Source organism: Erythrolamprus reginae, chromosome 3 (assembly GCF_031021105.1).
Source record: "Erythrolamprus reginae isolate rEryReg1 chromosome 3, rEryReg1.hap1, whole genome shotgun sequence".
NCBI classification, from domain to species: domain Eukaryota; kingdom Metazoa; phylum Chordata; class Lepidosauria; order Squamata; family Dipsadidae; genus Erythrolamprus; species Erythrolamprus reginae.
In genome coordinates, this window is record NC_091952.1 from 46702354 (window position 1) to 46730321 (window position 27968).

Here is a 27968-nt window from a genome sequence, read left to right on the forward strand (position 1 = left end):
TAGGTTCCAGGACCACCTGTGATAAAGGAAAATCCACAAAGTAGAGATGCTATATTTATTTAAGCATTTAGACACTATTTTAAGGCTTTATAAACCCTTCCCCACACTTTTATGCTACATAAACCTTTCCCATTCCCTTAATAACCATTCCCACACTGTTCTGTGCATGTTTTGTACCTTAATGTTTACTGTAAAATGTTTTGAATTCCTAAACCTACGTGATGAAACGATGCTCCGCATGTAGGAGCAGACTCAGAGATGGGGAAGCTGCGCACAGACAAAAAGTAAACAACACGCTACTGTACTGAGCCAATCAGGCTCTGGGATACAAAGCAGCACTCTCTGGTTGGTCACTTCTCCATCAATCAACCAATCGTGTGTTGTTTACAATCTCATGTAGGCAAGTATTGTCTCAGTTTGAGTTCTGCAGAGAACCCGCAAAGTAGCGAAAATCTGCGATATATTTTTTCCATTAATATTTTATAAAAACCCGCAATACACTGAGTCCACGAAAGGTGAACTGCGAAGTGGCGAGGGATCACTGTAATCTGCGTCACATCCTGGAGCCTACAAATACAGTATATTTTCTGTACACATTGCAATTTCAAGAATAGAATTTGTTCCCTTAGAATTTGAAACAAAATCATTCAATTAAAATCAACACTTTTTGAAGAAATATTAATTTTGCTACTTAAATAAACTTGTTAAGGCACCAGGCTAGAAAATGGTAGATTGTGAATTCTAGTCCTACCATGAAAGCTAGTTGGGTGACTTTCACTCTCAATCATTCTCTCAGCCCCACCCACCTTACAGGGGGGTTGTTGTGAGGAAAATATGAGGAAGAGGGCATATTAGGTATGTTTGATGCCTTGCAAAATAAGGCAGGATACAAGTACGGTAAATAAATAAAAATATTGCTTTTATATTGTATTGAAAGTATTACAGAACTAAACTTATGTCAATTATTCCTTATCTGTGATCTGCACACCAATCAAGCTACTGCAGATTGACTGTATGCACACATCAGATTAAATGAGATTTTGAAGTTTCCTCTCAATTTCCGGAAGATGTGATTTCAACCATTCAAGCAGCCCGGAGACCTTCCACCACTAGAATTTATCAAGCTACCTGGACAGCATTCCACCACTTTTGCACTAACAAAGGGGTGGAACCACAGTCTTCATCAGTGGAACATATTTTGTCATTCTTGCAGTCGGGATTAGATAGGGGACTTGCCCCTAATACCCTACGCAGACAGGTGGCTGCCATCTCCACCATAGTTAAACTAGACGATTGGAGATCCATCTCTCATCATCCTTGGGTGAGGGACTTTCTGAGAGGAGCTTCGAATCTACGCCCTCAAATTGAGAGGAAAGGACCGTTGAACTTACCTGAACGGTCTTCTCCATGCACTGCGAGGAGAGTCCAAACCCATCCCGGCCATTTGGCCCAGGGGCTCAGTTATTGTTTTTACTGTTGAGTTAATAAAGTTGTGTTGATTGCACTACTCCTTCGTTTTTATTGACTGAGCTATAGGGGGTGGCTACAGGGCGGAGCTAATTAATATTCTATTTCTAACTCAGTCTCTAACCAATCAGGCTGAAGTATCACCCCATGTTGGACTCTCCTCGCAGTGCATCGAGAAGACCGTTAAGGTAAGTTCAACGGTCCTTTCCTCTCAATTTGGAGTCATCTTATTTTTATGAAGCAATTGCACATGAGACCAGAAATTTAACAGGAGTTTTGCCTCATCATCAGCTCACAGAGGGTGATTGGATTCAAAGTGATCTTGAATTAAAGAAGCTTGGCCAATTATACATAAAGGAGCATGCAATCTTTTTCATAGCACTAAAACAACATTTCAGCTCTATTATACTGCAGAAACACTTTAATAACACTGATTGCATTTTATACATTTGGAATAATCCACATCCTGTCAACAAAGACGCATACTCTGAACATTAATTATGTAAGCACAAACTTTTTAAGATGAGACTTTTCCCAGGAATAACCAATAAACTTCAGGATTTTTGAAGGAAAAATTCTAAAAATCACATATATCCTTAATTTAAAAATACAAAGAAAACATTCATATATCCAGTGTTAAATACTGAATCAAATTCACCATAGTTGGCCAAAATATGACAAGTTGTTTTTCCACTCTTACAGATATCAAGACACAACATTCATGACATGTAATAAAATAGAGTTTTCAATCCAAAATCTCTCATTTTGGTGTTAGAATATCCAAAGGAAACCAAAATGAATTCAGTGGGCAAATACCCAGCGTCTTCCAATCCGTGGAAGATGTTGATGCTGTGCCACTTGTAGAAGCACTAGAGCTAGTATCTGCTTGCTCTTGTGAAAAGCTATTTCCAGCTAATGGCGCGTTATAAAATGTTTCAGGAAGATCTTCATTATTGTTTACAGGCGGGTTGATCTTTGCTTTCCCTGTAGTGTTTTCATTCTTATGGTGTGCACTTAAATCAATATAGCATTTGTACATATGCCCCTGAAGTTTTTTATAATCCAGGTGGTGCAATTCTTCTGGTAATGACAAAAGCAGATCTAGTAGAACAGCTGACTCTGCAGAAAGCAATAAAAGAAGCATAATGTAAGTAGTGACTGGGAGCTAATTCATTCTGTATTTTATTTTTTAATTGACATTTTCACAAGTTTTTTTCTCGTATAATTCTTCAAAAGGTGTAACAAAATAATTGTTATTGTTCACTCTTTCCTGCATCAGCTTATTTGAATTTTAATTATCTCCAAGTTTATCTTGGAGATTTATGGCAATTTCTAACATGGTTCTTTTTAATGAAAAGCTAAATGAAATCTGTGGCCATTACAATAACCGCTATACACCACACATTGTCAAGGCTTTGAGTAAAGGTAATAAAGTTGATGTGGTGGTGCATCTTGGCACAAACGATTTGTCCCAGAGAAATGTTAATGTAGTAAAAAGAGATTTTCAATGTCTAAGTGTGGAGCTGGGTAAAATAACTGATTCAGTGACTTTCTCAGAGGTGTTACCGGTTTGTGGCCAGGAGGGTAAAACAAGTTGTATCAGAGAGTTTAATGTGTGGTTAAGGCAGTGGTGTAAAGCTGAAGGTTTTGGTTATGTAAGTCATGATGTCAGTAGGTGGTCTAATAGGGAGTTGTTTAAGAGGGATGGTTTGCATCCATCATACAGAGGTACCCAGCTCGGTGAGGAATTCAGAACTTTTTTGGACAGGCATTTAAACTAGGTAAAGGGGACAGAGATGTACCAGATGTGGAGGATTTCTGTCCCCGACCAATGAGGATAAATCAGTTTCTGGAAGCTTATGAAAAGGGAGCTGTAAATAAAATAGATGTAGTTGTTGTTGATAAGGGGCAAACTAATAATGAAAATAATGTTCTCCGGTTAATGTACACGAATGCTCGAAGCTTGAGCAACAAGCTCTGTGAGTTAATGGCCATAATATCTAGAGATAATTTGGATCTGGTTGCCATAACTGAGACATGGTTTAAGGATTCTAATGAATGGGAAATATCCATACCAGGATATACACTGTATAGGAAGGATAGAATAGAGAGAAGGGGAGGTGGAGTAGCCATTTATGTTAAAGAAAGTCTAAAAACAATACTAATTGAAAATACATGTAAAGATCTGGAGACCCTCTGGATTTGCATGCAAAATAAAGACGGTTCTGTCATTAGAATTGGGGTGATCTATAGGCCTCCAGGGCAATCTGAGGAACATGACAACAAGATGGTGGATGAGATTACCCTAATGGCAGTAAAGGGAGATATTGTGGTTATGGGTGATTTCAACATTCCTGATGTTGACTGGAATATCCCCAGTGCCCTTACATGCAAAAGTAAGAATATAGTAGAGGCCTTTACAGGAGCAGCTATGGCACAGCTAGTTAAGACACCAACTAGAGGGGAGAATATTCTAGATTTAGTTTTTACCAATGGGAATCGGGTTTCAGAGGTCAAGGTGGGAGAAAATTTAGGTTGCAGTGACCATCTATGTTTGTGGTTTGATGTAAAAACTGATTGTGAGCAATCCTATACTGCAACCAAAGTATTGGATTTCAGAAAAACAAATTTTAATGCAATGGGGGAATATTTAAATAATGAATTAAAGGGGAGGGATAAAATGGCAGGAGCGAGCACCCAGTGGACTGTATTAAAAAAGGCCATCTTAAAAGCCACAAGACTTTATGTAAAGCAAGTAACTAAAGGTAAAAGGAAGAAGAAACCGCTATGGTTTAGCAATGATGTAAGGGCTATAGTCAATGAAAAAAAGGCTGCCTATAGGAGGTATAAAGAGTCTGGAAGTATAGCTGATAGAGAGGTGTATAAAATGAGACAGAAGGAGGCGAAACAGATAATATATGCTGCTAAAGCCTCAAAAGAGGAAGAAATAGCAAAATCTGTAAAGAAGGGGGATAAAACCTTCTTCAGATATATTAGTGATAGGAAGAAGAAAAACTGCAGCATCACAAAGCTTAGTACCGGGAATAATACATGCATTGATGGGAATAAGGAGATCGCTGACCATTTCAATAGCTACTTCTGTTCAGTTTTCTCAAAAGACACCTTACAAAATAATACTATAGAGGGATATAGCATTGCTTCCAGCTGTACGGATTCAGCTCCAGTGATCTTAGAAGCCGATGTCTTAGAAGAACTTGAAAGATTAAAGATAAATAAGGCAAGGGGTCCAGATGGCATCCACCCCAGAGTTCTTAAAGAACTCAGATCTGTCATTGCTACCCCCCTGACTGATTTGTTTAACCAATCCCTGTTAACAGGAGATGTTCCTGAGGATTGGAGAATGGCCAGTGTTGTGCCTATCCACAAGAAGGGTAGTAGAGAAGAAGCTGGTAACTACAGGCCAGTTAGCTTGACATCAGTTGTAGTTAAAATGATGGAGACTCTACTCAAAAAGAGGATAAATCAGCATCTAAAAAACAATAACTTATTGGACCCAAATCAGCATGGCTTTACTGAAGGCAAATCGTGTCAGACTAATCTCATTGAGTTCTTTGACTATATCACAAAGGTGTTGGATCAAGGTGGTGCCGTGGATATTGCCTATCTGGACTTCAGCAAAGCCTTTGATACGGTTCCACATAAAGAGCTGATAGATAAATTAGTGAAGATTGGACTTAATCCCTGGATAGTTCAGTGGATTTCAAGCTGGCTGAAGCATAGACATCAGAGAGTTATTGTTAATGGCGAGTATTCTGAGCAGAGACAGGTTACAAGCGGTGTGCCACAAGGGTCTGTTCTGGGTCCTATTCTTTTTAATATGTTTGTGAGTGACATAGGGGAAGGTTTGGTAGGGAAGGTTTGCCTATTTGCCGATGACTCTAAAGTGTGCAATAGGGTTGATATTCCTGGAGGGGTCTGTAATATGGTAAATGATTTAGCGTTACTAGAGAAATGGTCAAAGCAATGGAAACTGCAGTTTAATGTTTCCAAATGTAAAATAATGCACTTGGGGAAAAGGAATCCTAAATCTGAGTATTGCATTGGCAGTTCTGTGTTAGCAAAAACTTCAGAAGAGAAGGATTTAGGGGTAGTGATTTCTGACAGTCTCAAAATGGGTGAGCAGTGTGGTCGGGCGGTAGGAAAGGCAAGTAGGATGCTTGGCTGCATAGCTAGAGGTATAACAAGCAGGAAGAGGGAGATTGTGATCCCCTTATATAGAGCGCTGGTGAGACCACATTTGGAGTACTGTGTTCAGTTCTGGAGACCTCACCTACAAAAAGATATTGACAAAATTGAACGGGTCCAAAGACGGGCTACAAGAATGGTGGAAGGTCTTAAGTATAAAACGTATCAGGAAAGACTTAATGAACTCAATCTGTATAGTCTGGAAGACAGAAGGAAAAGGGGGGGACATGATCGAAACATTTAAATATGTTAAAGGGTTAAATAGGGTTCAGGAGGGAAGTGTTTTTAACAGGAAAGTGAACACAAGAACAAGGGGACACAATCTGAAGTTAGTTGGGGGAAAGATCAAAGGCAACATGAGAAAATATTATTTTACTGAAAGAGTAGTAGATCCTTGGAACAAACTTCCAGCAGACGTGGTTGGTAAATCCACAGTAACCGAATTTAAACATGCCTGGGATAAACATATCCATTGTAAGATAAAATACAGGAAATAGTAAAAGGGCAGACTAGATGGACCATGAGGTCTTTTTCTGCCGTCAGTCTTCTATGTTTCTATAATTTCCCTACAATATATGTAGAAAATTCTCTTAGCTCACTTCTCATTCTTATTTTCACATGGAGAAATTTGCATTTGAACATTTTTCCTGCTCTCTAAAATCTCAACCATTGTTTCATAAACATTGCTAATAAACAACATGCTTTATTTTGAGCTCATGAGGAATAATTGGAACTTTAAACAAGCCTTTCCTTCACTTATCATCCTAAAAGTGCAACAGTAGGTGGCCCACAGACCTGGCCCTAGAATATTTGATGGGAAATTATTTTAAAACATTGCAGGACAGACTATATGTTTCATAACTGCTGTTTTGTTTACTAAAATTTATTTTGAATTTCTACTGATTCCTATAGTTAAAATTTTGACATTTTAAAGTGAAATAACTTGTTGAGTTTGTAAATTTGTATATACGTGTAACACAACCAAAATCTCAAATGCTTATCCGATTGCCATATTCTTGCTTCCTTCACTGTAAATATTGCTCGTTTTATGGGTTTCACACATCAATATTGCAATTAAAAAAGATATAGTATCTCTCACCAGTCACATTTGCAATAAAGAAGCTTTTGGGGATCCTTGATGTTCTCAGCTTGGTTGTTTTCTGCAGATATTTCACTACCCAAATTAAGCGACATAACCAGTGCTAGTATTTCCCTTCTCAGTGTTAATGGATATTGTGTCTTGGAGGTTCTACTGTCCTAATTACGAACTGCCAAACAATATATCAGTAAACAGTCCAACCAAATGTCAATAGGAAGGAGCAGAACCTCCAAGACCACTCCCATTAACAATGACAAGCATTAATGATGTTACCTAATTTGGGTAATGAAACATGCAGATAAAAACTACCAAGCTCAGAGAGTACCAAGATCCTTGATTTCAACCCTGAGCTCCAAATATTCCCCTTTATTGGTAAATAAGCTTTCAAATGTACTGAAAACCTTGGGAGATGTTCAATATGTTCTTTCCAGTTCTAGGGCTTTTTCATTCCCTGCAGCTTTTATGCAAAACCCGGAGCAGTTTACAAAAATGTAATTTATTATTAAGAAGAACACGGTATTAAAAAGTAGATACAAAAGCAACTAAGATTTAAAGATAGAGTAAATAGAACAATTACTGCCACACACATACACAAAAAATTAGATATAGCTCCAGATGCAGGAATATTTCATCTTATCTTTTCATCTTGGTCTAAAAGCAAGAAGCAAGTCTTCGGAGAGGGGCGGCATACAAATCTAATAAATAATAATAATAAAATAAATAAATCCTGACTTACCACCAGGTGGTAGCTGTGTTGCTTTAATTCCCCGTGAGATCACCGAAAGATACTTGTATATCTTTTCAAAGTCCACGTGTAATTCACAATTTTTTGCAGGGGTCAACTGTTCTACATTTGATGATATAGTTGCTTCCTCAGATTCTGTATTGGATTTCATATTCTTGCTAGGAACAGCTGAGATCATGCATTGAGGAGCATTTACTTCTACAGGCTTTGGTGGCACAGAGTGAAGCAAAGAGAGTGGCTCTGCAGATGCAATTGTTAAAACCTAATTGAGATAATCAGAAAGAAAAAAATATCCAATAAAACTGTCAGAAAATAGAAATTCTCTATAGAGTATATTTTTGACTTACTACATCTTTGCTTCGAAAGATGAAAAGAATTGAATAACTATAGCTAGCAATGGTAGACATGCATATCCAAACTTTAAAATATCTGAAATTATTATAGTCATAGAAATATTTATCTTAATGTCATGTCAGAGAGGGGATATCAATGTTACCTGGGAAAAAGCAACTGTTACTGCATCCTCAAGGCAACCTGTTAACTTCTTAGCTAAACGAATCCATACCTGGAAAGGAGAGTATGACACAAAAAGTGAGTATCTTTTAACCTACTTGTCTTATTTCTGAAACTATACTTTTAATAATTTCAGACCTCTATAGGCGCTGGAACTGGGGCATCCTTCTCTTTGCACTGGCGATATCGATACCGTGCCTTGACTGCTTCCCTTGCCACACGTTCTTTCAGCAGGTCTACAAATGTTAAGATCTGCAAAATATTACACATGAATGTTTAGAAGGTGGCACATTCTACTATTAAAACAGCACTGAATTATTTTGTTTTCTGTAACTTTGAGCTTTGTCATAGAAATAATTATATCCAGCTGACTTCATGAAAGCCCTCAACTTATAATTTTGCTGATTGCACAAACAAATTGAGATATCTACTGAACTTTCCATTTTCAAAAATGGAGAACTAGAGTCATCCATTAATGAAAATTCTTTAACCATAAAGTGTAAAGTGAATCTTAAGAGCTTTGATGACATAATATTTGGAATGCAGTATTGCAGCCAATACTGTATTCGCAGTCGGTAATAGTGGGGAGTCAGAGGTTCACCCCTTAGCCCCTACGTTGTGGGGTGCCACAGGGGTCTGTCCTCTCCACCCTACTATTTAACATTTACATAAAGCCTCTGGGTAAGATAATCTGTTGGCATGGGGTGAGATATTATCAATATACTGATGATACCCAGCTATACATCTCCATCCCATGCCAATTCAGTCAAGCGGTGGAAGTAATGTGCTTTAGAAACATAGAAACATAGAAGACTGACGGCAGAAAAAGACCTCTTGGTCCATCTAGTCTGCCCTTTTACTATTTCCTGTATTTTATCTTAGGATGGATATATGTTTATCCCAGGCATGTTTAAATTCAGTTACTGTGGATTTCCCAACCACGTCTGCTGGAAGTTTGTTCGAAGGATCTACTACTCTTTCAGTAAAATAATATTTTCTCATGTTGCCTTTGATCTTTCCCCCAACTAACTTCAGATTGTGTCCCCTTGTTCTTGTGTTCACTTTCCTGTTAAAAACACTTCCCTCCTGAACCCTATTTAACCCTTTAACATATTTAAATGTTTCGATCATGTCTCCCCTTTTCCTTCTGTCTTCCAGACTATACAGATTGAGTTCATTCAGTCTTTCCTGATACGTTTTATACTTAAGACCTTCCACCATTCTTGTAGCCCGTCTTTGGACCCGTTCAATTTTGTCAATATCTTTTTGTAGGTGAGGTCTCCAGAACTGAACACAGTACTCCAAATGTGGTCTCACCAGCGCTCTATATAAGGGGATCACAATCTCCCTCTTCCTGCTTGTTATACCCCTAGCTATGCAGCCAAGCATCCTACTTGCCTTTCCTACCGCCCGACCACACTGTTCACCCATTTTGAGACTGTCAGAAATCACTACCCCTAAATCCTTCTCTTCTGAAGTTTTTGCTAACACAGAACTGCCAATGCAATACTCAGATTTAGGATTCCTTTTCCCCAAGTGCATTATTTTACATTTGGAAACATTAAACTGCAGTTTCCATTGCTTTGACCATTTATCTAGTAACGCTAAATCATTTACCATATTACAGACCCCTCCAGGAATATCAACCCTATTGCACACTTTAGAGTCATCGGCAAATAGGCAAACCTTCCCTACCAAACCTTCCCCTATGTCACTCACAAACATATTAAAAAGAATAGGACCCAGAACAGACCCTTGTGGCACACCGCTTGTAACCTGACTCTGCTCAGAATACTCGCCATTAACAATAACTCTCTTTAAAGCTGTAAGGATCTGGATGGGAGCCAACAGGCTCAAGCTCAACCCAGACAAGACCGAGTTGCTGTGGGCATTTCCTCCTAAGGACCATTCTAACTGTCCATCCATCATTCAAGGGGGGAGGCACTATGATACCCTCAGATAAGGTCCGCAACTTGGATGTCCTTTTGGATCCATAGTTGAGCCTTGATCACCATCTCTTGGCTGTGGCCAGGAGGACCTTTGCCCAGGTTTGCCTGGTATACCAGTTGCGGCCCTTTCTGGATCAGGTGGCTTTACGCACAGTCACTCAGGCTTTCATCACCATTGCAACCCGCTCTACATGGGGCTAACATTGAAGTGTTCGGGGACTGCAAATGTTGCCACGTGAACTATCATGGGTGCACCTCGGTACATTCATATAACACCTATGCTCCATGAGCTGCACTGGCCACTGATTGGTCTCCGGTCACAATTCAAGGTGTTGATTATTATCTGTAAAGCCCTACATGGCTTAGGGCCAGACTATTTAGGGACCGTCTCCTGCCATATACCTCCCAGAGACCAATAAGATTGAACAAGTTTGGCCTTCTCTGGGTCCTGTCGACTACGTAATGCAGGTTGGTCAGGTGGCAGGGGAGGGCCTTCTCTGTGGCTGTCCCAGCTCTGTGGAACCAACCTACACCCCCCCCCCCCATGTCCATACTGCTCTCACCCTGTTGGCTTTCCGAACGGCTACGAAGACCTGGATTTGCCGGCAGGCCAAATTGTATTGAATGATATGTATGTTTTGATTAGATTGCTGAGTTGTGGGTTTTAACTGGGATTATTGTTTTAATTTGTATTTTACTTCTTTTTATTGTTAACTGTACTTTTTATATTAATGTAAAGCACCGTGAGTCCTTCAGAATTGGGCAGCATAGAAATCGAATAAATAAATAAATACAGTAGTCTTGGATATCCGTCCTTCGGATATCCAACACTCTGGATCATCCAACATCGCAGATGCTTGGGGACATCACTGTAGGCATTTCTGTGACACCAGACATGCCCCCAAACAATGCAGCCGCGATGGGGAAACAGTCCCCAAGGACGCGCAGGCTGTTGCCCCAGAGAAACACTTCAGGTCAGCCCGCTGTCAGAACTCCCTTCCCCACTTCCTTCTTTAAAGTTCCAATTGGGAGGCAGTGGGGGTCTTTGCCCCTCTCTCAGCCCATAGCGATGGGGTGGATGGGTCAGCGTGCCGTAAAAACAGTAGGGCCCAATCCTGTAGTTTCCTCCCAGCTTCCTCGGAAGACGTCAGGGAGCTGAAGGGTTTGGAGGGACTGCTTTACCTTCTCTGACAGCAGTGGCGGCATTTCAGGCTGGGCTGGGTCAGGCTGGGACTGGGCTATAAAAACCCATGTCCACCCTTCTGCCCATTGGAGGCTGTGCAACTAAAGAGTCTCGAGAGGTCCCGTTTCTCCCTGGACCAGCCAGGGAGCAAGGGACGGACGGAATGCTTTATCTCAGGACCTCCTATTTATTTTTCTCCTGCCTTGACAATAGAGTCTGGATTATACAACATTTTCGGGTACCCAACTATCAGCCCGCCCGTTTATATCGGATAATTGAGATTCTACTGTAAATAAATTTCCTGACAGTCAGAACAATTAATCTGAAACAGCTTGCCTCCAGAAGTTGTGAATGTCCCAACACTGGAAGTTTTTAAGCAGATGTTGGATAACCTTCTGTCTGAAGTAGTGTAGGGTATTATTATTAGATATGGACTTTTGAACAATGGATAAAAATGTGTAACTATGTATGTTGTTTGTAACATTGGAAGGTATATATATGTTAATTTGTATGTGAGAAAGTGGAGAAAAAATAAATAAATAAAAGATGTATAGCATGACCTGTCGATTGTTTCGGCTGTACTGTACTGTTAGAAACAGATATTATGTTTTATATGCATATCCATCCTATGTACTTCGAATGATTCTTAGCACCGTCTAAATAAGCTGGCAGTTTCTCTGTTTCCACAAATGCTTCAGATGTTCCTGCCTTTCATTTCGAGAGGATCCCCATCGAAGCCTTTTCAAGTTTATCCCAACCCGCAGAACTGCGCCTATTAAACCCACCTCATCTTCAGTTCTGGAAGGCAAGTATTTCTTCAGCTCTTCCGGCCGCAGTGGGCCCGGAGTCTGCGCTTGAGCTCTCAAAGCCTGCAGGAGACGCCGCTTTTCTCGATCCGTCCAAACCTGGATTGCCTGGTCAAGGCGGAAGCGAGCCGGCACCGACCGCAGCCTCGACGGGGGCTTCATAGCTCTCCGCCCCAGAAAAGCCCAGGCACTAAACTAAGAAAACGCCGCGTTTTCGCGGCCTTTTCGCGCCCTCGCGGAATAAACTTGGCATCCCGCGCGGCTCAAGGCCACATTTAGTACACAAATTTGCAACCCTTCGCCAAGGTACGCGAGACTCGCGTTTTGATGACGTAGTAGCTTACGCAATCACCGGCGACCAGAAGGAGGCGAGGGGGCTGGTGACGTAGCAGATCGCTTCCAAAGGAGGGGCGGGGCCGGCCAGCGGTCGCGGAGTGACAGAAGGCTTTCGAAAGGGTAACTAAGGAGCATGCGTAGTAGAATGGCTATCCTCCCTCTCGTTACCATGGTGACAGAGTGGGAACGCCCTCCGGAGCGGAGCAAATGATCCTCGAGTTTGGCTACATGTCCATGTCAGGTCGAGGGGTTGGAGTTGCTTTGGGTGTCGTAATCCTCTTTCTTTGGGAAAGACCTGGTATGGAGACTGGACTGCAGTGAGGGGACCGGTCCTAGAAGGGTGGGAGCTTCACCCCTGGAAGCTTTCAAGAAGAGGCTAGACTGTCATCTATCAGAAATAGTGTAGGGTCTCCCGCTTAGGCGGGTGGGTGGAGTGCGGGGGTGGACTATATCAGGGTTTCCCAACCTTGGCAACTTGAAGATATTTGGACTTCAACTCCCAGAATTTCTGGGAGTTGAAGTCCAAATATCTTCAAGTTGCCGAGGTTGGGAAACACTGGACTAGATGATCTACAAGGTCCGTTCCAAATCTGCTATTCTGGTTTCCATTCCTTGGAGGCTGGGATTCCAGGAGATGCAAAAGGCCTTGAATAAAACAAAGCGTTTGAGAGCTGCAACTATATAGGGTTATTGTGTTGTAAAGATGTTTTTTTAAATTTATTTTATTTATTTGTCAAACATGTATAGGATAGAATAGAATTCTTTATTGGCCAAGTGTGATTGGACACACAAGGAATTTGTCTTGGTGCATATGCTCTCAGTGTACATAAAAGAAAATATAGCTTTGTTAAGAATCATGTGGTACAACACTAAATGATTGTCATAGGGGTCAAATAAATAATGAAGAAACAATAAATATTAATAAAAATCTTAGGCTACAAGCAACAAGTTACAATCATACAGTCCTAAGTGGGAGGAAATGGGTGATAGTAGTACACTGCTCAAAAAAATAAAGGGAACACTCAAAGAACGCATCCTAGATATGAATGAATGAAATATTCTCATTGAATACTTTATTCTGTACAAAGTTGAATGTGCTGACAACAAAATGAAATTGATTGTCAATCAGTGTTGCTTCCTAAGTGGACAGTTTGTTTTCACAGAAGTTTGATTTATTTGGAGTTATATTCTGCTGTTTAAGTGTTCCCTTTATTTTTTTGAGCAGTATAGTTTGTATAAACATAACATACGGTAAGTAAAAAGTAACCATAAAAGAGGGCAATAGGACAGTAGGACAGGGACGGTAGGCACAAGGTTGCACTTATGCATACCCCTTACAGACCTCTTAGAAATGGGGAGAGGTCGACTGTAGACAATCTAAGGTTAAAGTTTTTGGGGTTTGGGGAAGAAACCACAGAGTCAGGTAGTGCATTCCAGGCATTGATCACTCTATTGCTGAAGTTGTATTTTCTGCAGTCGAGTTTAGAGCAGTTTACATTTGCAGTAGTTTGAATCTATTACGTGTTGTAGTTCTAGGCAAAAGATTGAAGGTGTAACTTTCCCCATGATGGCGCCCTCTTACTGATGAACAATATTTATCAGTAACTGTTTGCTGGGAACAGTCAACAAAACAATTTGACTTTGTCATTAGCTGATGAAAATATATCAACGTGTTTTGCCTTGGCTCCCAGGGAAAATGACTGTCTGTGTTATTTCATGAAAAACTTTGAGTTTGGGGTGAAGTCCTAAATCACAGATGTGCACAATTCATTTCATTGAGGAGTTTAAAGCACATCGAGTGAAGGCAAGGGCAAATGGAAAGAGAGAGGTGGGAGGTGAGAAGAGTAAACAGAAGGTTGAACTAATAGGAGAATGCTAATTGTTTATTAAAATAAATATTCACTCAAGTCATTTTCTGAGCAAGCGCTCTAAGACATAACATGCAGACTTTCTGTAAGGGCAATATACAGGTACTATATTTGTAGTCCATTCAGTAAACATTTAGAAACTTGAGAGTTACCCAGTTATACAAATACCCATATCTACATTTTCAATTTTAAGAGCATCCAATTTCTTGGCAAATAATGATTATAGTTGTGTTACCATCCTTTCGGTTTTAAAAGACACTTAAATTGTGTACCAAAATATTGTCCAAATGAAATATTTGTTGAGCTACTTTAGGTTCCCTATGCCCTAATAGTGAAAATTATAATCACAAGCTTCCTAGTCAAGAAAATTCTTATAAAGTGATCTTTGAATATTAATAAGTTGGGATGGATAGATTTATAATACAAAGAAATCTTGCTTTATATCTCCCATTTACATGGGGGGGGGAGATAAAAATTGATTAAGTGAGATCACAGTTATACTTGACAACACCTGAGAACTCAGTAACTATAGTTTAGATCTGTTCATTACTCTCAGTTTTCTTAATATTCTCATTGCTACTTCTAGGACTTGTTGCTTTTAGTTTTAATGAGCCACCTTTCAGTCACATATGTAACTTTGCCAAACAATGGATTGAAGGTGAATGCAGGAAGGCAGTGGTGGAAACAGTATAATAAGTGCACTGATTGTGATTTGGCCACCTGATCGTCACTGATTATGAGAAAATTGTGATGAGTTCAACTAGCTGTGAATCCTGATTTGAGGCTCACTGTATTAGAACAAGGCCCACTTGAATATTTTATATTGGTTATTAAGCTGACAGTCCTTATAAAATCAGGTTGTGATCCAAAGATCTGATACTATATTCTGATTAACTTTTACCTTACACTTTCTTGGTAGGTGTGAGCTAGCGTTCAAGAGTTGCAGTGTGCCCTTATACTGGAAAGGGCAGTTTTGTAAACATTGAAAGAAAAGTACTGTAAAATAATTTCAACCATAGCAGCTTGCTGAGGTTTTGTCTTGTTTTTCAGGCCGTGCCCTCTTTCTTGATTTGTACAAGTCTGATAATGAAACTTTTTCAGGGCAAGCACCTATTGAAGGGAAAGAGACAGGTAAAAAAATAATAAAGTTGAATTACACTTTTCCATGAAGAGTTTGAGGTCTCTAACAAAAGATGGGGGTATTTAGCTTTTCCACATGTGTAAACCCTAGATATTAAGTCTTAAATCTCTAGTCATGGCATCATGTTCTGTCCAACTATTTAGTCTAAATATAGGTATTATTTAGAACTATACATTAATACAGCTGAATAACCTTGTCATCCTACTCTATTAGGACTCTAACTCATTTTCATTTCTTTCAGAACTCATTTTTGTCCACATTGGTGCCAAGGAATTCACTGTACCATGCAAGCCTGAGAAAACAGATGTTATGATTGGTATAAATCCTACCTACAACTGGAACCGGGAAAATGGAGGTTAGGCTTTGTTGCTTAGGGCTGAAGATTTCTTTATAGAGAACAGACTATATATATATATGTCACATGTTTTTTTTTGCTGAATTTGAAAATTAAGGGAGACTAGGATAGATCTATTTCAGCCTTATTTTGGCCTCATCAGCTAGCCATACCCTCACTGGGACTTGAACCTGCAACTTTTGCATTGTAAGGCAGAGAATTAACCTCTAGGCCAGTGTTTCCCAACCTTTTTTGAGCCGCGGCACATTATTCATATTTTCAAAATCCTGGGGAACACTGAAGGGGGGGCGGGGCGGAGGGGCGGGCTAAAGAAAAGTTTGGACAAAAAACCCCTCTCTCTTCCTCCCTTTCGCTCTATTTCTCCCTCTTTCTCTCTTTTCCTTCCTTCCCTTCTTTCTCTCTCTCTATCCCTCTTTCTTTCTTTCTTCCTCTATTTTTTGCTCTCTTTCTCTCTCCCTCCTTCCCTTCCTCTATGTCTTTCTCTCTCCCTTGCTCTCTCTCTCTGTCTCTCTTGCTATCTCTTTCTTGCTTTTTTCTCTCTCTCTTTCACTGTCTTGCTATATGTCTCTTTCTTTCTCTTTGCCTCTCTTGCTATCTCTCTTTCTTTCTCTCTCTTTCTCTCTCTCTGTCTCTCTTGCTATGTCTTTCTTTCTCTTTCTCTCTCTCTCTGTGCCTCTCTTGCTAAGTCTCTCTTTTTCTCTTGCTATGTCTCTCTTTCTTTTTCTCTCTCTCTGCCTCTCTTGCTATGTCTCTCTTTCTCTCTCTCTTTCTCTATCTCTCTTTCTCTGCCTCTCTTTCTTGCTCTGTCTCTCTTTCTCTGCCTCTCTTACTATGTCTCTCTTTCTCTCTCTCTGCCTCTCTTATATGTCTCTCTTTCTTTCTCTCTCTCTCTCTCAGCTGACTGCAAGCGGGAGCCCTGATGGCGGCAGCTGGACGTGCTGCTGGACACCGTATATGCCAGACCCGCAGCGCCAGCATGTACAATGTCTAGCAGCACGTCCAACCGCCACCGTCAGGGCTCCCGCTTGCAGTCAGCTGAGAGAGAGAGAGAGAGAGAGCGCTCCCTCTCGCCGCCGCCATCTCCCCGCGACTGCCTGCGGCCGCTGCGGCCACCCCCCCACTCCCATCGCCAGTGCCCTCCCGCCGGGCCACAAAGAACACTTGCCGTCGACGCCAGAGGAGCTCCAGCTGGGTGGGGCGCTGCCGGTACTTCTGTCCTGGGGCTCCCGCTCGCAGCTGTCAACCGGCTCCTGCTCGATGCCGCGGTTTTCGGCGCTCTCCTGCTGGGCCCCAAAGAAGGAAGGCGGGAAAAAGGCGCGAAGAATGGAGCTCTCCTTCCTGCCTTCCTTCTTTGGGGCCCAGCAGGAGAGTGCCGAAAACCGCGGCATCGAGCAGGAGCCGGGGGACAGCTGCGAGCGGGAGCCCCAGGACGGAAGTACCGGCAGCGCCCCGCCCAGCTGGAGCTTGGCGGCACACCTGGCCATGTCTCGCGGCACACTAGTGTGCCGCGGCACACCGGTTGGGAAACGCTGCTCTAGGCTACAGTATCCAATCCCTTCAGCTCTGCACCAGGGAAGGGTTACATATTTTGGTGTATTGAAGGAACATCACAGCTCCTTTTTTGCCTCTCGGCCCAACCCAGGGCCATTTCCAAGGCAGTTAATTTTATTGATAGCCGACAATTCTATCTGTAATGTGTCACATGTTTTTTTGCTGAATTTAAAAATTAAGGAAGACTAGGATAGATCTATTTTGACCTTATTTTGGCCTCATCAGCTAAACATACCCTCATTTTTTTGAACAGCTGAATTCAAATACTTAATAAATATTTTACAGTAGGAATAAATTCCAAGTGCCTTTTAGATCTGAACCAGTCTGATCTCCTAGGGAAGTAAGACTCTCAAATCTATTTGCTTGAAGTGAAAAGGCACTTTTATTAAGAGATGCTGATTGCAATAGAGTCAAGAGGAATTTAAAGTTCCTGTGCACCAATAAGGGATTAACCCTTTGGTTCCTGTTAGCCCTCCCCCCCCACTCCCGTGGTCCATCTGTGTGTAGTCAATCTGGAATCACCAAGATATTTTCAGAAACAATGAGGTTATTTGGGGTGGTGAAATTCCACTCACGGGGTAAACTGCCTTGAAAATGCCATCACGCCATCACAAACTGATTCCAAATCATACTGTTCTTCCTCAACTGTCAATCTCCCCTTCCAGTTTCCCATCATTAAGGTATACATCTTTATTGCCCATTTGTTCCCTGTCCCTTTCCCGATAGGTGTCAGAATGCCGACAAAGCACCAAATTGAAGCTGGTGGATCTGCATGTAGATGTAAAACATCTGTCCTTCAGATGTTTTAGTCTGTAATTGTTAAGATATCTGATGGTTGGTCATGCTGGCTATGACTTTTGGACTTCAGACTATCTGGAGGGTTCTTTTTTAAGAATGCTAAAATATTTGAACTTCCTATATTAAATTAGAACATAAAATTCTTTTCTATCCTGGTTTTAAGAACTGGCTATAAATACAAATTTACAAAATACAAAATTATTAAGAACTGGCTATAAATACAAATTTACAGGTAGCATCACACACCCTTAAAATTATATTAAATTGGCCTTTCAATTTTTAGTTGGTTTCCAACATAATAATATTTCTGGATAATACTCGGTTATTCAATCTGGGCAAAAGATTTTGAGGAGATGGAAATGTAAATATTTTTTCTAGTTTCTATATTGTATTTTATTCTTCATGATATTTCTTTCAATGTGTTGTTATTGTATGTTCTGTATAAATATATAACTTTAAATACCCGGAAGGAATGTAGTTTACTTCTTCCTTAGGCCAAATCACAAGTGTTTGGTTTGCTAATATGTGTATCTGAATGTGCACACACAGAAAGATGGAAATTACAGCCTAGAGAAAGAAATTTAGCTTGTCCAGCCAATTTCTGCCATCTGGATCCAAATCTTAAGAAGTGCTGGTGGTAGTACTGTAATTACATTGATGGCTTACTAATGGTCTGCCCTCCCAGATGCTACTGATTGCAGACCAACATTGGTCTAAAGTTTGTTTGTTTGTTTGTTTGTTCATTTATTCATTCGTTCGTTCGTTTGTTTGTTTGTTTATTTGTTTATTTATTTATTTTGTCCAATACACAATGAGGGTTTTAGTGGGTATATATCTATATACACATAGTAAAATACATGATGAAGGTTATAGAGGAGATACTCATAGTAAAATATATCTAAGAAATAATAGAAAAGAAGGTATAGTAATAGAACATATCAATGAAAGAATAGAAGAAGAGATATAGGAATAGAAGAAAGGTCTAGGAGATATAGGAGAGCAATAGGACAGGGGACGGAAGGCACACTAGTGCACTTTTACTCGCCCCTTACTGACCTCTTAGGAATCTGGATAGGTCAACCGTAGATAATCTAAGGGTAAAGTGTTGGGGGTTTGGGGATGACACTATGGTATTGAGTAATGAGTTCCACGCTTCGACAACTCGGTTACTGAAGTCATATTTTTTACAGTCAAGTTTGGATCGGTTAGTATTAAGTTTAAATCTGTTGTGTGCTCTTGTGTTGTTGTAGTTGAAGCTGAAGTAGTCGCCGACAGGCAGGACGTTGCAGCATATGATCTTATGGGCAATACTTAGATCTTGTTTAAGGCGTCTTAGTTCTAAACGTTCTAGGCCCAGGATTGAAAGTCTAGTCTCATTGTTGTGACTAGTCTCATAGGATTGTGACAGTGAGGCAAGTAGATTTATGTAAGACGTCTGTACCTGGGCTTCAAAAACATTATACAAAAACTAGATGGCACTAAGAGATGCAGAAAATTCTAACTGTGCTGCCATGTATTGGCCCTCCATTTTTTTTGCAGTGGTTCTAATTATTTGACTCTTATCCAACTACAAGCAAATAATTTGAGCCCGAAGACAAATCTGCAAATCAGCTTTTCAACTTGACATAACTATTTTAACTTTTTTTTCCAATTCAATTGAGTAACATACATTTTTATCTTTAAGGCCCTTGACTATGGAAAATAATAATTGGAGTAAGTCATGAGAAAACTTAATATTTTCGAGCATGTAATTGAATTATATGATTGATGATATATGTACATTTAATTTTAAAATTTGAAGTTCAGAAGGTAAATTTTTAGTGAAGGCATGATATGAAAAAGTAAGGTTAATCACTGGTTTTATGTGGGATAGTCATAAAAAAAACCCACCTCTGTCGTCAGGCATGGGGGAATTGAGACTTTCCCTCCCCCTAGGCCTATAAAATTTATGCATGGTATGTTAGTATGTATGATTGGTTTCTAAATTGGGGTTTTAAATTACGGTAACTTAAATATTAGATTTGTTTACCTTGTATTATTATTGCTGTGAACCGCCCCGAGTCTGCGGAGAGGGGCGGCATACAAATCTGATAAATAAATTAAAATAGATAGATAGATAGATAGATAGATAGATAGATAGATAGATAGATAGATAGATAGATAGATAATAAATAAAATCAGGAGAAATTAGGTTTCAAGGTTTCATGAACTGGGCAAAGAGAGAGCTCATATCGGAGAAGATTCATTTCCAAAAGGACTGTTCAACGTATGGGAGTGGGTTATGGGTTCTTACATTGTGAAATGTTAATACTATAAGCTGCCAGGAGTCACTTTTGATGATTTTGGGCAGCCATGTAAATTTCTTTAATAAATGAATAAATAAAATTTCTAATTCAGTGCAGGTGCTTTGGTTAATTGACTGAGATGAAGTTGCCATTCTCAAGTGATACGACTTTATTGTCTGCTTTCTAGAAAACCTAACTCTCCATTCTGGTGCCTCCCTAACTTTCCATGAATTTCGTGCTGAGGAGAGTGGACGCTATACCTGTTCCATTACTTTCATGGAGGAAGACCAGCTCCATACTATTACTTTCTCCCATACGGTGGTGGGTGAGTATATCCCTGCTGTTATGAAGGATAGCTAAACAACAGGAAACCAATGCTGTGGATGCTTGAAAAGAGAACAGCATTTGATTTGATTTATTTGATTACAGTGTTCCCTCGATTTTTGCCGGTTTGAACTTCACGAAAAATCTATACCACGGTTTTAAAAAAATATTAATTGAAAAATACTTTGCGGGTTTTTTCCCTATACCACGGTTTTTCCCGCCCGATGACGTCATATGTCATCGCCAAACTTTCATCCGACTTTAATAAATATTTTTCTTATTAAACTTTAATAAATAAACATGGTGAGTAATGATCTAAATGGTTGCTAAGGGAATGGGAAATTGCAATTAAGGGGTTTAAAGTGTTAAGGGAAGGCTTGTGATACTGTCCATAGCCAAAAATAGTGTATTTACTTCCGCATGTCTACTTCGCGGAAATTCGACTTTCACGGGCAGTCTCGGAACGCATCCCCTGCGAAAATCGAGGGAACACTATATATGGAGAGATTGTGGAAGAAAATGTTTTTCAGAAACAAGTATGAAGAAAACAACTTTCCCACGACTGGATCCTTCAGCCAAATGCCAACATACTTTTTCAATTTTCTAGGAATACATTATTGTTTGCATAATTTAGAATTTGCTCTTTTCTTCCAGATTGCTATGATGTTGTGCATTCACTATCCTTATAGTAGAAACTAAATTTACATTTACATTTAATTTTGTTCCTTTTTGCAGGGTATCACATACGTGGAGAAGTACAGGTCCTCTTGATTTTTCAGAGCAATTCATGTGATCAACCATTGGCGCGTGAGTTTGTGAGGAGTCTACACACACAGCTGACTCAATTAGTGTCTCACCTCCATTGTGAACTCCTTTCTGGGAGCACCACTTGTTTTCCTACTGTGGAGAAGCCTTTGGATGAATTCAACCTCCAAGTAGAGCTAAAAGGTCAGAGCCAAAAAGCAATATGGTTTGGAGACTCCCTGATGAATTCAGTAAGATAGATTTTAGTTATACTTTGGGGAAGAAAGTGAAGTTTAGCATAGGAAAGATTCATGCAGAAAAGAATATTTTTCTACTTTAAGTTTGGCTTTCAAACTTTCAAAGGTAAATTTACCCTGACATCGCTGCCTATTGCTCATAATAAATTTTGAGTAAAGAATTGTTTTCTTGGAACAGTGGAAAAACTCTTGTTTGAGGGGCAAGGACTATTATATACAGTGATACCTCGTCTTACGAACCCCTCGTCATATGAACTTTTCGAGATACGAACCCGGGGTTTAAGATTTTTTGCCTCTTCTTCCAAACTATTTTCACCTTATGAACCCGCCGCCTCTGGACCTTTCGTTGCCAGGCGAAGGCTCCCCTTGTTGGGAAACCCCACCTCTGGACCTTCCGTTGCCAACCGAAGCACCCGTTTTCATGCTGGTGGGATTCCCCTGAGGTTCCCCTCCATGGGGAATGCTGCAATTTCGCTGAGGCTTCCCTTGCTGTGAAACGCCACCTCCAGACTTCCGTTGCCAGCGAAGTGCCCGTTTTTGCGATGCTGGGATTCCCCTGCAGCATCGCAAAAACGTGGAAGTCTGGAGGTGGGGTTTCCCATGGAGGGGACCCTCATGGGAACCCCAGCAGTGCAAAAACGGGCGCTTTGGCTGGCAAAAGGGGTGAATTTTGGGCTTCCACGTATTAATCACTTTTCCATTGATTCCTATGGGACACATTGTTTGGTCTTACAAACTTTTCACCTTACGAACCTCGTCCTGGAAAAAATTAATTTCGTAAGACAAGGTATCACTGTATTATGAAATGCACAACTGTCTAAAGTTTAGCCACTGTACTTTTCATGCATTCAAACTGGGGAAGAGCAAGTAGAATACTGTCAATTGATTTTACAATGCACTTCTTCTCTGTCCAAAAAAGACTTTTGATGAAAATGTTTTTTGTTTTATTATTTTTCAGTATTTCATGGTGTTTGGTTTCTGTGTGTGGTGGTAAAAAAGAGAATGTATTGGGAAGAGCAGATCACAAGAGCAGTAATGTGTTTTTGTTTTCCAGTAACTCCATTTGGAAATGACTGGGATAAGTCCTGCTACCCTGAGATTGATTCGATGGCATTAGAATGTTACCACTCAGCAGTCCAGAAAAATCTACAGGAGGTTTGTAATTTGTCCCACTAGGAAATGACTTGCTGGGATTTGGAGCCAGTTACATTTTCACCAAATGCCTGCTAGAAAGCTTGTCTTTCAAAATGGAACAAAAGGTTTCATGTACTTGGATCAAGCACATCTGGCAAAGGTCAACAGGATGCATAGCTTTTTTATTCTGCTCTTGCTACTACACTTACACCTAATCAGAGTCGGTGGATATGCATTTTGCATCTTCAAACTAATAGTTGATACTTAATTGATCTATATTGTTGGGGCTATTTACTGTTAGGTAGGAATCAAGAACATCAAACAGCAAGTCTGTTGAAGAAGTTGGTGCATGTTTTTATCCATAAGACATTTAGTATACAATTAACTAAGTTTGCCTGCTGACTTTTTTTTTTTTAATTATTATTATTATTATTATTATTATTATTATTATTATTATTATTATTATTATTATTTATTGGATTTGTATGCCGCCCCTCTCCGCAGACTCGGGGCGGCTAACAACAGTAACAAAACAGCATATAAATCCAATATTAAAACAGCTAAAAAACCCTTATTACTAAAACCAAAGATACATACAAACAAACAAACAAACATACCATGCATAAATTGTAAAGGCCAAGGGGGAAAGAATATCTCAGTTCCCCCATGCCTGACGGCAAAGGTGGGTTTTTAGGAGCTTACCAAAGGCGAGGAGGATGGGGGCAATTCTAATCTCCGGGGGGGAGTTGGTTCCAGAGGGTCGGGGTCGCCACAGAGAAGGCCCTTCCCCTGGGCCCCGCCAAACGCCATTGTTTTATGGAATATACATGACATTGCCAGCAATTGCTGATCACCTAAATGTTCTGTTCACTTTTTAACTTCTTTTTTCAACTACTCATAAATGTACACACACACACTCATAGGAGAAGTGGTTGTCTGTTTCACTTTGTGGCCCCAAAAGTTTTCTTTTCTTGACCCATTGCTCTACAGACCAAGGAAGCCATGACTGAATTTATGGAGAAGAATAAAAACTTTTCTCTGGAAGCATCAAATGGTTCGCATGTTTCTTTTGTCAACACCTTTTTCAATTTCTTAGAAGATGGAAAGTGCCAAGATGGTTATGGACAGACACAGGAGCTACAGTCACGCTGTCCCGACTGCTGTAGTGAGTTAAGCAGGTGATCCAAAAGCTACTGCATCATCTGTCTTCAGACCCTGTCTTTGGTCTATAAACTTCTGTTTCTCTCTATGCTGTGGGAAGTCTTTTACTCTTTCTGTTCCTATCCATTTGTCTTTGTTTTTTTTCATATACTGTTTTCTGTAGCTCTGTCAAGTGTATCTTGGAACCCATGCAGATTCTATCCAAATGTAGGGACTTATCTTTTTATCAGCCTGTACTGCATATTATTGCTCTCTTTATATATATATGTGTGTGTGTGTGTGTGTGTGTGTGTGTCACATGTTTTTTTTGGTTTTTTTGTGCTGAATTTGAAAATTAAGGGAGACTAGGATAGATCTATTTCAGCCTTATTTTGGCCTCATCAGCTAGCCATACCCACTGGGACTTGAACCTGCAACCTTTGCCTTGTAAGGCAGAGAATTATCCTCTAGGCTACAGTATCAATCCCTTCAGCTCTGCACCAGGGAAAGATTACATATTTTTGTGTCGAATCACCCTGGTGTATTGAAGAAACATCACAGCTCCTTATAATCTCCTGATTTTCATATTAACAATATAATCATTAAACATTCACACAACACATAACAGTGTACTCAGTGTTCTAAGTGCCCACCACCAAACAACATTCATACCCCTCCACCAAAATGGGGGCATAATTTCTATATAACATTTTAACTCAAGAGCAATATATCTATTTACATATCATAAAGTAATTCTAATTTATTCTTTATACCTTGGTCTTGAATTCTACTGACCACATATCCTCTTACATTGTCCCATCGTCCCATCAGTTTCCGCAGATTAGTTTCATTGACCGAATTCATCCTCTTATCCATAATCTCAAATTGAATATGATCCACCATGTATCGATACCAATTTTGTATTGTCCATTTTGTCGCATCCTTCCAGCCTAGGACTATTACCGCCTGAGTGCTTTCTATTGCTCTGCATATGATTTCTCCAAATCAAGACTTTAAAACAGAATGTTTAGAAGAGCTCAGGTTTTCTAAAAAGATACTTTTGGTGCGGATTGCCCTTAATGTGGTCAGCGTTGAAATTCATCTTCTCTGCTCCCCACAATTTAGGTTAATATAGGAATGACATTTATTCTTTTCACTTTACCCTTTCTTTTTTCCCTTTATCTACCAATTTTCTGAACAGCTTTGTGCCCTCCTGGAACATACAGTGTGGCTGCCAGTGACAGCTGTATTCTCTGTCCAATTGGGAGCTATAGCTTGTACTATGGGACAGTCCTTTGTATTTCATGCGAGAACAATTGGCTTACCTCTCACCCTGGTGCCAGAACATCTGCAGACTGCATAAATATGAGAGGTGTGTATTAGACTGGATGTTTCCTTAGAGTCTCATTTTTGGCAGCAATTATTGGTTGGCAATCAGGTTTTTTATTATTATTTTTAAAAATACAAATACAGTGGTACCTCGTCATACAAACTTTCTGAGATACGAACCCGGATTCGGCAATTTTTTGCCTCTTCTTCCGAACTTTTTCCGCCTTACGAACCCGCCGCCCGAACGCCGAACTCGGAAGTTTGGCAAAAGTTCGGGTTCGGGTAGCCACCGAGAAGCCCTGCCACCCGGCTGTCGCCTTTTGAAACAGCCGGGGGTCTTCTCGGCATCCTCCCGAACCTGAACGCCAAACCCGAACTTTTGCTGAACTTCCAGAGAAGCCCCCCAGCTGTTTCAAAAGGCGACAGCTGGGGGGCGGGGCTTCTTGGCGGCCTCCAGAATGCTGAACCCGGAAGTTAGGCAAAAGTTCAGGTTTTGTGTTCGGGTTCAGGAGGATGCCGAGAAGCCCCCCAGCTGTTTCAAAAGGCGATACCGGGCGGCGGGGCTTCTCGGCGGCCACCCGAACCCGAACTTTTGCCAAACTTCCGGGTTCAGCATTGGGAGAACGCTGAGAAGTGCCCGGCTGTTTCAAAAGCTGACAGCCGGGCGGCGGTGTTTTTGGGTTTTTTTCTTGCACGGATTAATTCATTTTACATTGTTTCCTATGGGAAACATTGTTTCATCTTACGAACTTTTCGCCTTACAAACCTCCTCCGGGAACCAATTAAGTTCATAAGACGAGGTATTACTGTATTACCTTCAGAAGGAATTTTCAGAACTTCAGCAGGAAAAGGATCCAATTTTTTTCTCTTCTTTCAGTCATAGTCCTAAGCAACCCCATAGCCTTACTAACATTTCTTATACATGTTAAGAACTCCATGCTAAACGCATAAATGCAGTTAACATTGGGCCTTGTTTGGCCTCCTAGTGTTGTTCTTTCAGTGATATAAGTTGAAGGAAGTGGTGAGCCCACTTCCATGAGTAAGGTTATGGAGGTGTCTGAAAAATAGTTTTCAAGACATTTTTTTCGGAGTGGTAGTGGTGGTGGTGGTAATCCTGTTTGTAAATAAATACAAATATCTAGTTTACTGTCCCAGTTGCGAATCTTAATACACGTGTAGCCTCAACACATGAGAAGAACATTAGGTTTGGGAAGGTTTATATAGTAGTAAGTGGAAATGAGGAAGTAGCAGGTGAACATAGAAGAACACATGTAAATTTAATGCTTGGTCCCAATATTTATGTACCCTAGTTTCCTGTTTTCTTAATTGGGATAGGTGCTATAACTATATAGGAGGCTTGACTTTGGATGCTAAGGATCCCTTAATCTGTCTTCATATAGTCCCTCCTTCACGTCGATTTTCTGTAGTGATGATAGCCTTTGCCGTGCCTCCACTTGGTTGCCTCTGTCTCATTGTGATGTAAGTTCTGACTATTCTCATTTCCTATCTTATTTCATTGAAAAAATTCATAGGCAGATTTACAGGTAATGAGTTTAAATCAGTCTAAAGAAGAATTATGATCTACAGTAGTTATAATTATCTAATCAGGTAATTTAGGTATAATTACCTAAAAGTTTATTTTAAGTTAGCCATTACAAAACTTCTTTTCAGTATATGACATTTCTCACTATGCTTTGTAAAAGCATACAGTGGATATACAGTGGATTCCTAGAGAATTGAAAAACACAACTCACGGAACGAAGAGAAGCGACTGATACTGAAATCAAATAGACGGATGAAGAATTTTTTGAGATTATATATGATTTACTAATACTACATTGCCTTTTATTGTATGGAAAATAGATGGTATATTGCATTGTATGGGTTTATGGGGAGAGAAAAAAAATAAAAAAATTCTACCTAAAAAAAAGAAAATCACAACTCACTGAAAAGAGAATGTTGTTTTGGAAAAACAATGGTGTGGCTGCCTTTTGGAGTTCACACGTTTCTAGTTAAGTACTTCTCTGTCCATTTCTTGCAGCTGTTGCTATTGCTTTCATCGTTGCTGGCAGAAACGCCGTTCCTCTGCTAAAGTTGATGGACAGACCAAAGTACAAGAAGAAGTTCCCGCTTCTACTACAGTTCCCGCTTCTACTACAGTTCCCGTTTCTACTACAGTTGATGAAGAGACCAAAATAGAAGACGAAGCTCCAGCTTCTGCTAATGACATTGCCCTTGTAGCCACTGAAGAATCTCAATCTCTCCCCTTGCCTACTTCTAGTTCTGAAAATCCGAACAATGAAGGAGGCACAGCTCTACCTTTTTCCAAGCAAGAGCCACGGGCTCTTCCTGGACTGGCAAATCCTTCTGCCAGAGGCCTTTTGTCATCATAGCTCTAACTTGCTTTGAATGATCATTCCCAATAAATTATTATCCAGGAAACAGCTTTAGTCTTGTTGTTTCTACTGATACGTTAGTCCCCACTAATGCCCGTACTCAGATTTTTCATTTTCTATGGTTCTCTTCCGCTGTATTTTTTGCTAATTTATTTCTCTACTAAGAAGGTTAAAAGTTATGCATTCCTTAGTAATCACAACACATTGTATCTTATTACACTAACATTATAGGCTAGCAGATTGGATAAAATTTGAGCGGAGTGTTCATTTCTAGGATGCAAGAAGAAACACTTCAGTTTCGCATGAATCTCAGTGACCAGTTAGGTCTCACAGAGTTGGCCT

General features: G+C 40.2%; 2 protein-coding genes across 5 annotated transcripts; one reads left to right on the top strand and one right to left on the bottom strand.

The window, feature by feature from the left end:
- Positions 1 to 1870: 1870 nt before the first annotated feature.
- On the bottom strand, positions 1871 to 12377 carry SNAPC2 (small nuclear RNA activating complex polypeptide 2). The gene is made up of 5 exons (XM_070745077.1): positions 11948 to 12377; positions 8169 to 8282; positions 8014 to 8082; positions 7509 to 7779; positions 1871 to 2586 (listed from the first exon to the last, which is right to left on the bottom strand). The coding sequence occupies exons 1-5, from the start codon at positions 12128 to 12130 to the stop codon at positions 2228 to 2230; spliced, it is 996 nt and encodes a 331-aa protein (XP_070601178.1). The 5' UTR covers positions 12131 to 12377; the 3' UTR covers positions 1871 to 2227.
- Positions 12378 to 12496: 119 nt separating this feature from the next.
- LOC139163855 (zona pellucida-binding protein 2-like) lies at positions 12497 to 27672 on the top strand. Of its 4 annotated transcripts, XM_070745073.1 has the most exons (10): positions 12497 to 12602; positions 15223 to 15303; positions 15555 to 15668; positions 20490 to 20627; positions 21362 to 21574; positions 22682 to 22782; positions 23752 to 23926; positions 25103 to 25273; positions 26631 to 26709; positions 27272 to 27672. In XM_070745073.1, exons 1-10 carry the CDS (start codon positions 12512 to 12514, stop codon positions 27621 to 27623), a joined length of 1515 nt encoding a protein of 504 aa, XP_070601174.1. In that variant the 5' UTR covers positions 12497 to 12511; the 3' UTR covers positions 27624 to 27672. The 4 variants fall into 4 exon arrangements, with proteins under 4 accessions (XP_070601174.1, XP_070601175.1, XP_070601177.1 ...); XM_070745074.1 differs by lacking the exon at positions 15223 to 15303; XM_070745076.1 differs by lacking the exon at positions 26631 to 26709 and having other exon boundaries at positions 27272 to 27527.
- Positions 27673 to 27968: the final 296 nt, after the last annotated feature.

Excerpts from the sequence above, each read along its gene's own strand:
- SNAPC2 (XM_070745077.1), bottom strand. The coding sequence starts at position 12,130 with ATGAAGCCCCCGTCGAGGCTGCGGTCGGTGCCGGCTCGCTTCCGCCTT. Across the intron at positions 8,283-11,947 it reads CTTCCAGAACTGAAGATGAG|ATCTTAACATTTGTAGACCT; the intron begins GTGGGTTTAATA and ends AATATTTTGCAG. Across the intron at positions 8,083-8,168 it reads CAGTTCCAGCGCCTATAGAG|GTATGGATTCGTTTAGCTAA; the intron begins GTCTGAAATTAT and ends TCTCCTTTCCAG.
- LOC139163855 (XM_070745073.1), top strand. The coding sequence starts at position 12,512 with ATGATCCTCGAGTTTGGCTACATGTCCATGTCAGGTCGAGGGGTTGGA. Across the intron at positions 20,628-21,361 it reads TTTCTCCCATACGGTGGTGG|GGTATCACATACGTGGAGAA; the intron begins GTGAGTATATCC and ends TCCTTTTTGCAG. Across the intron at positions 23,927-25,102 it reads ACGCTGTCCCGACTGCTGTA|CTTTGTGCCCTCCTGGAACA; the intron begins GTGAGTTAAGCA and ends TTTTCTGAACAG.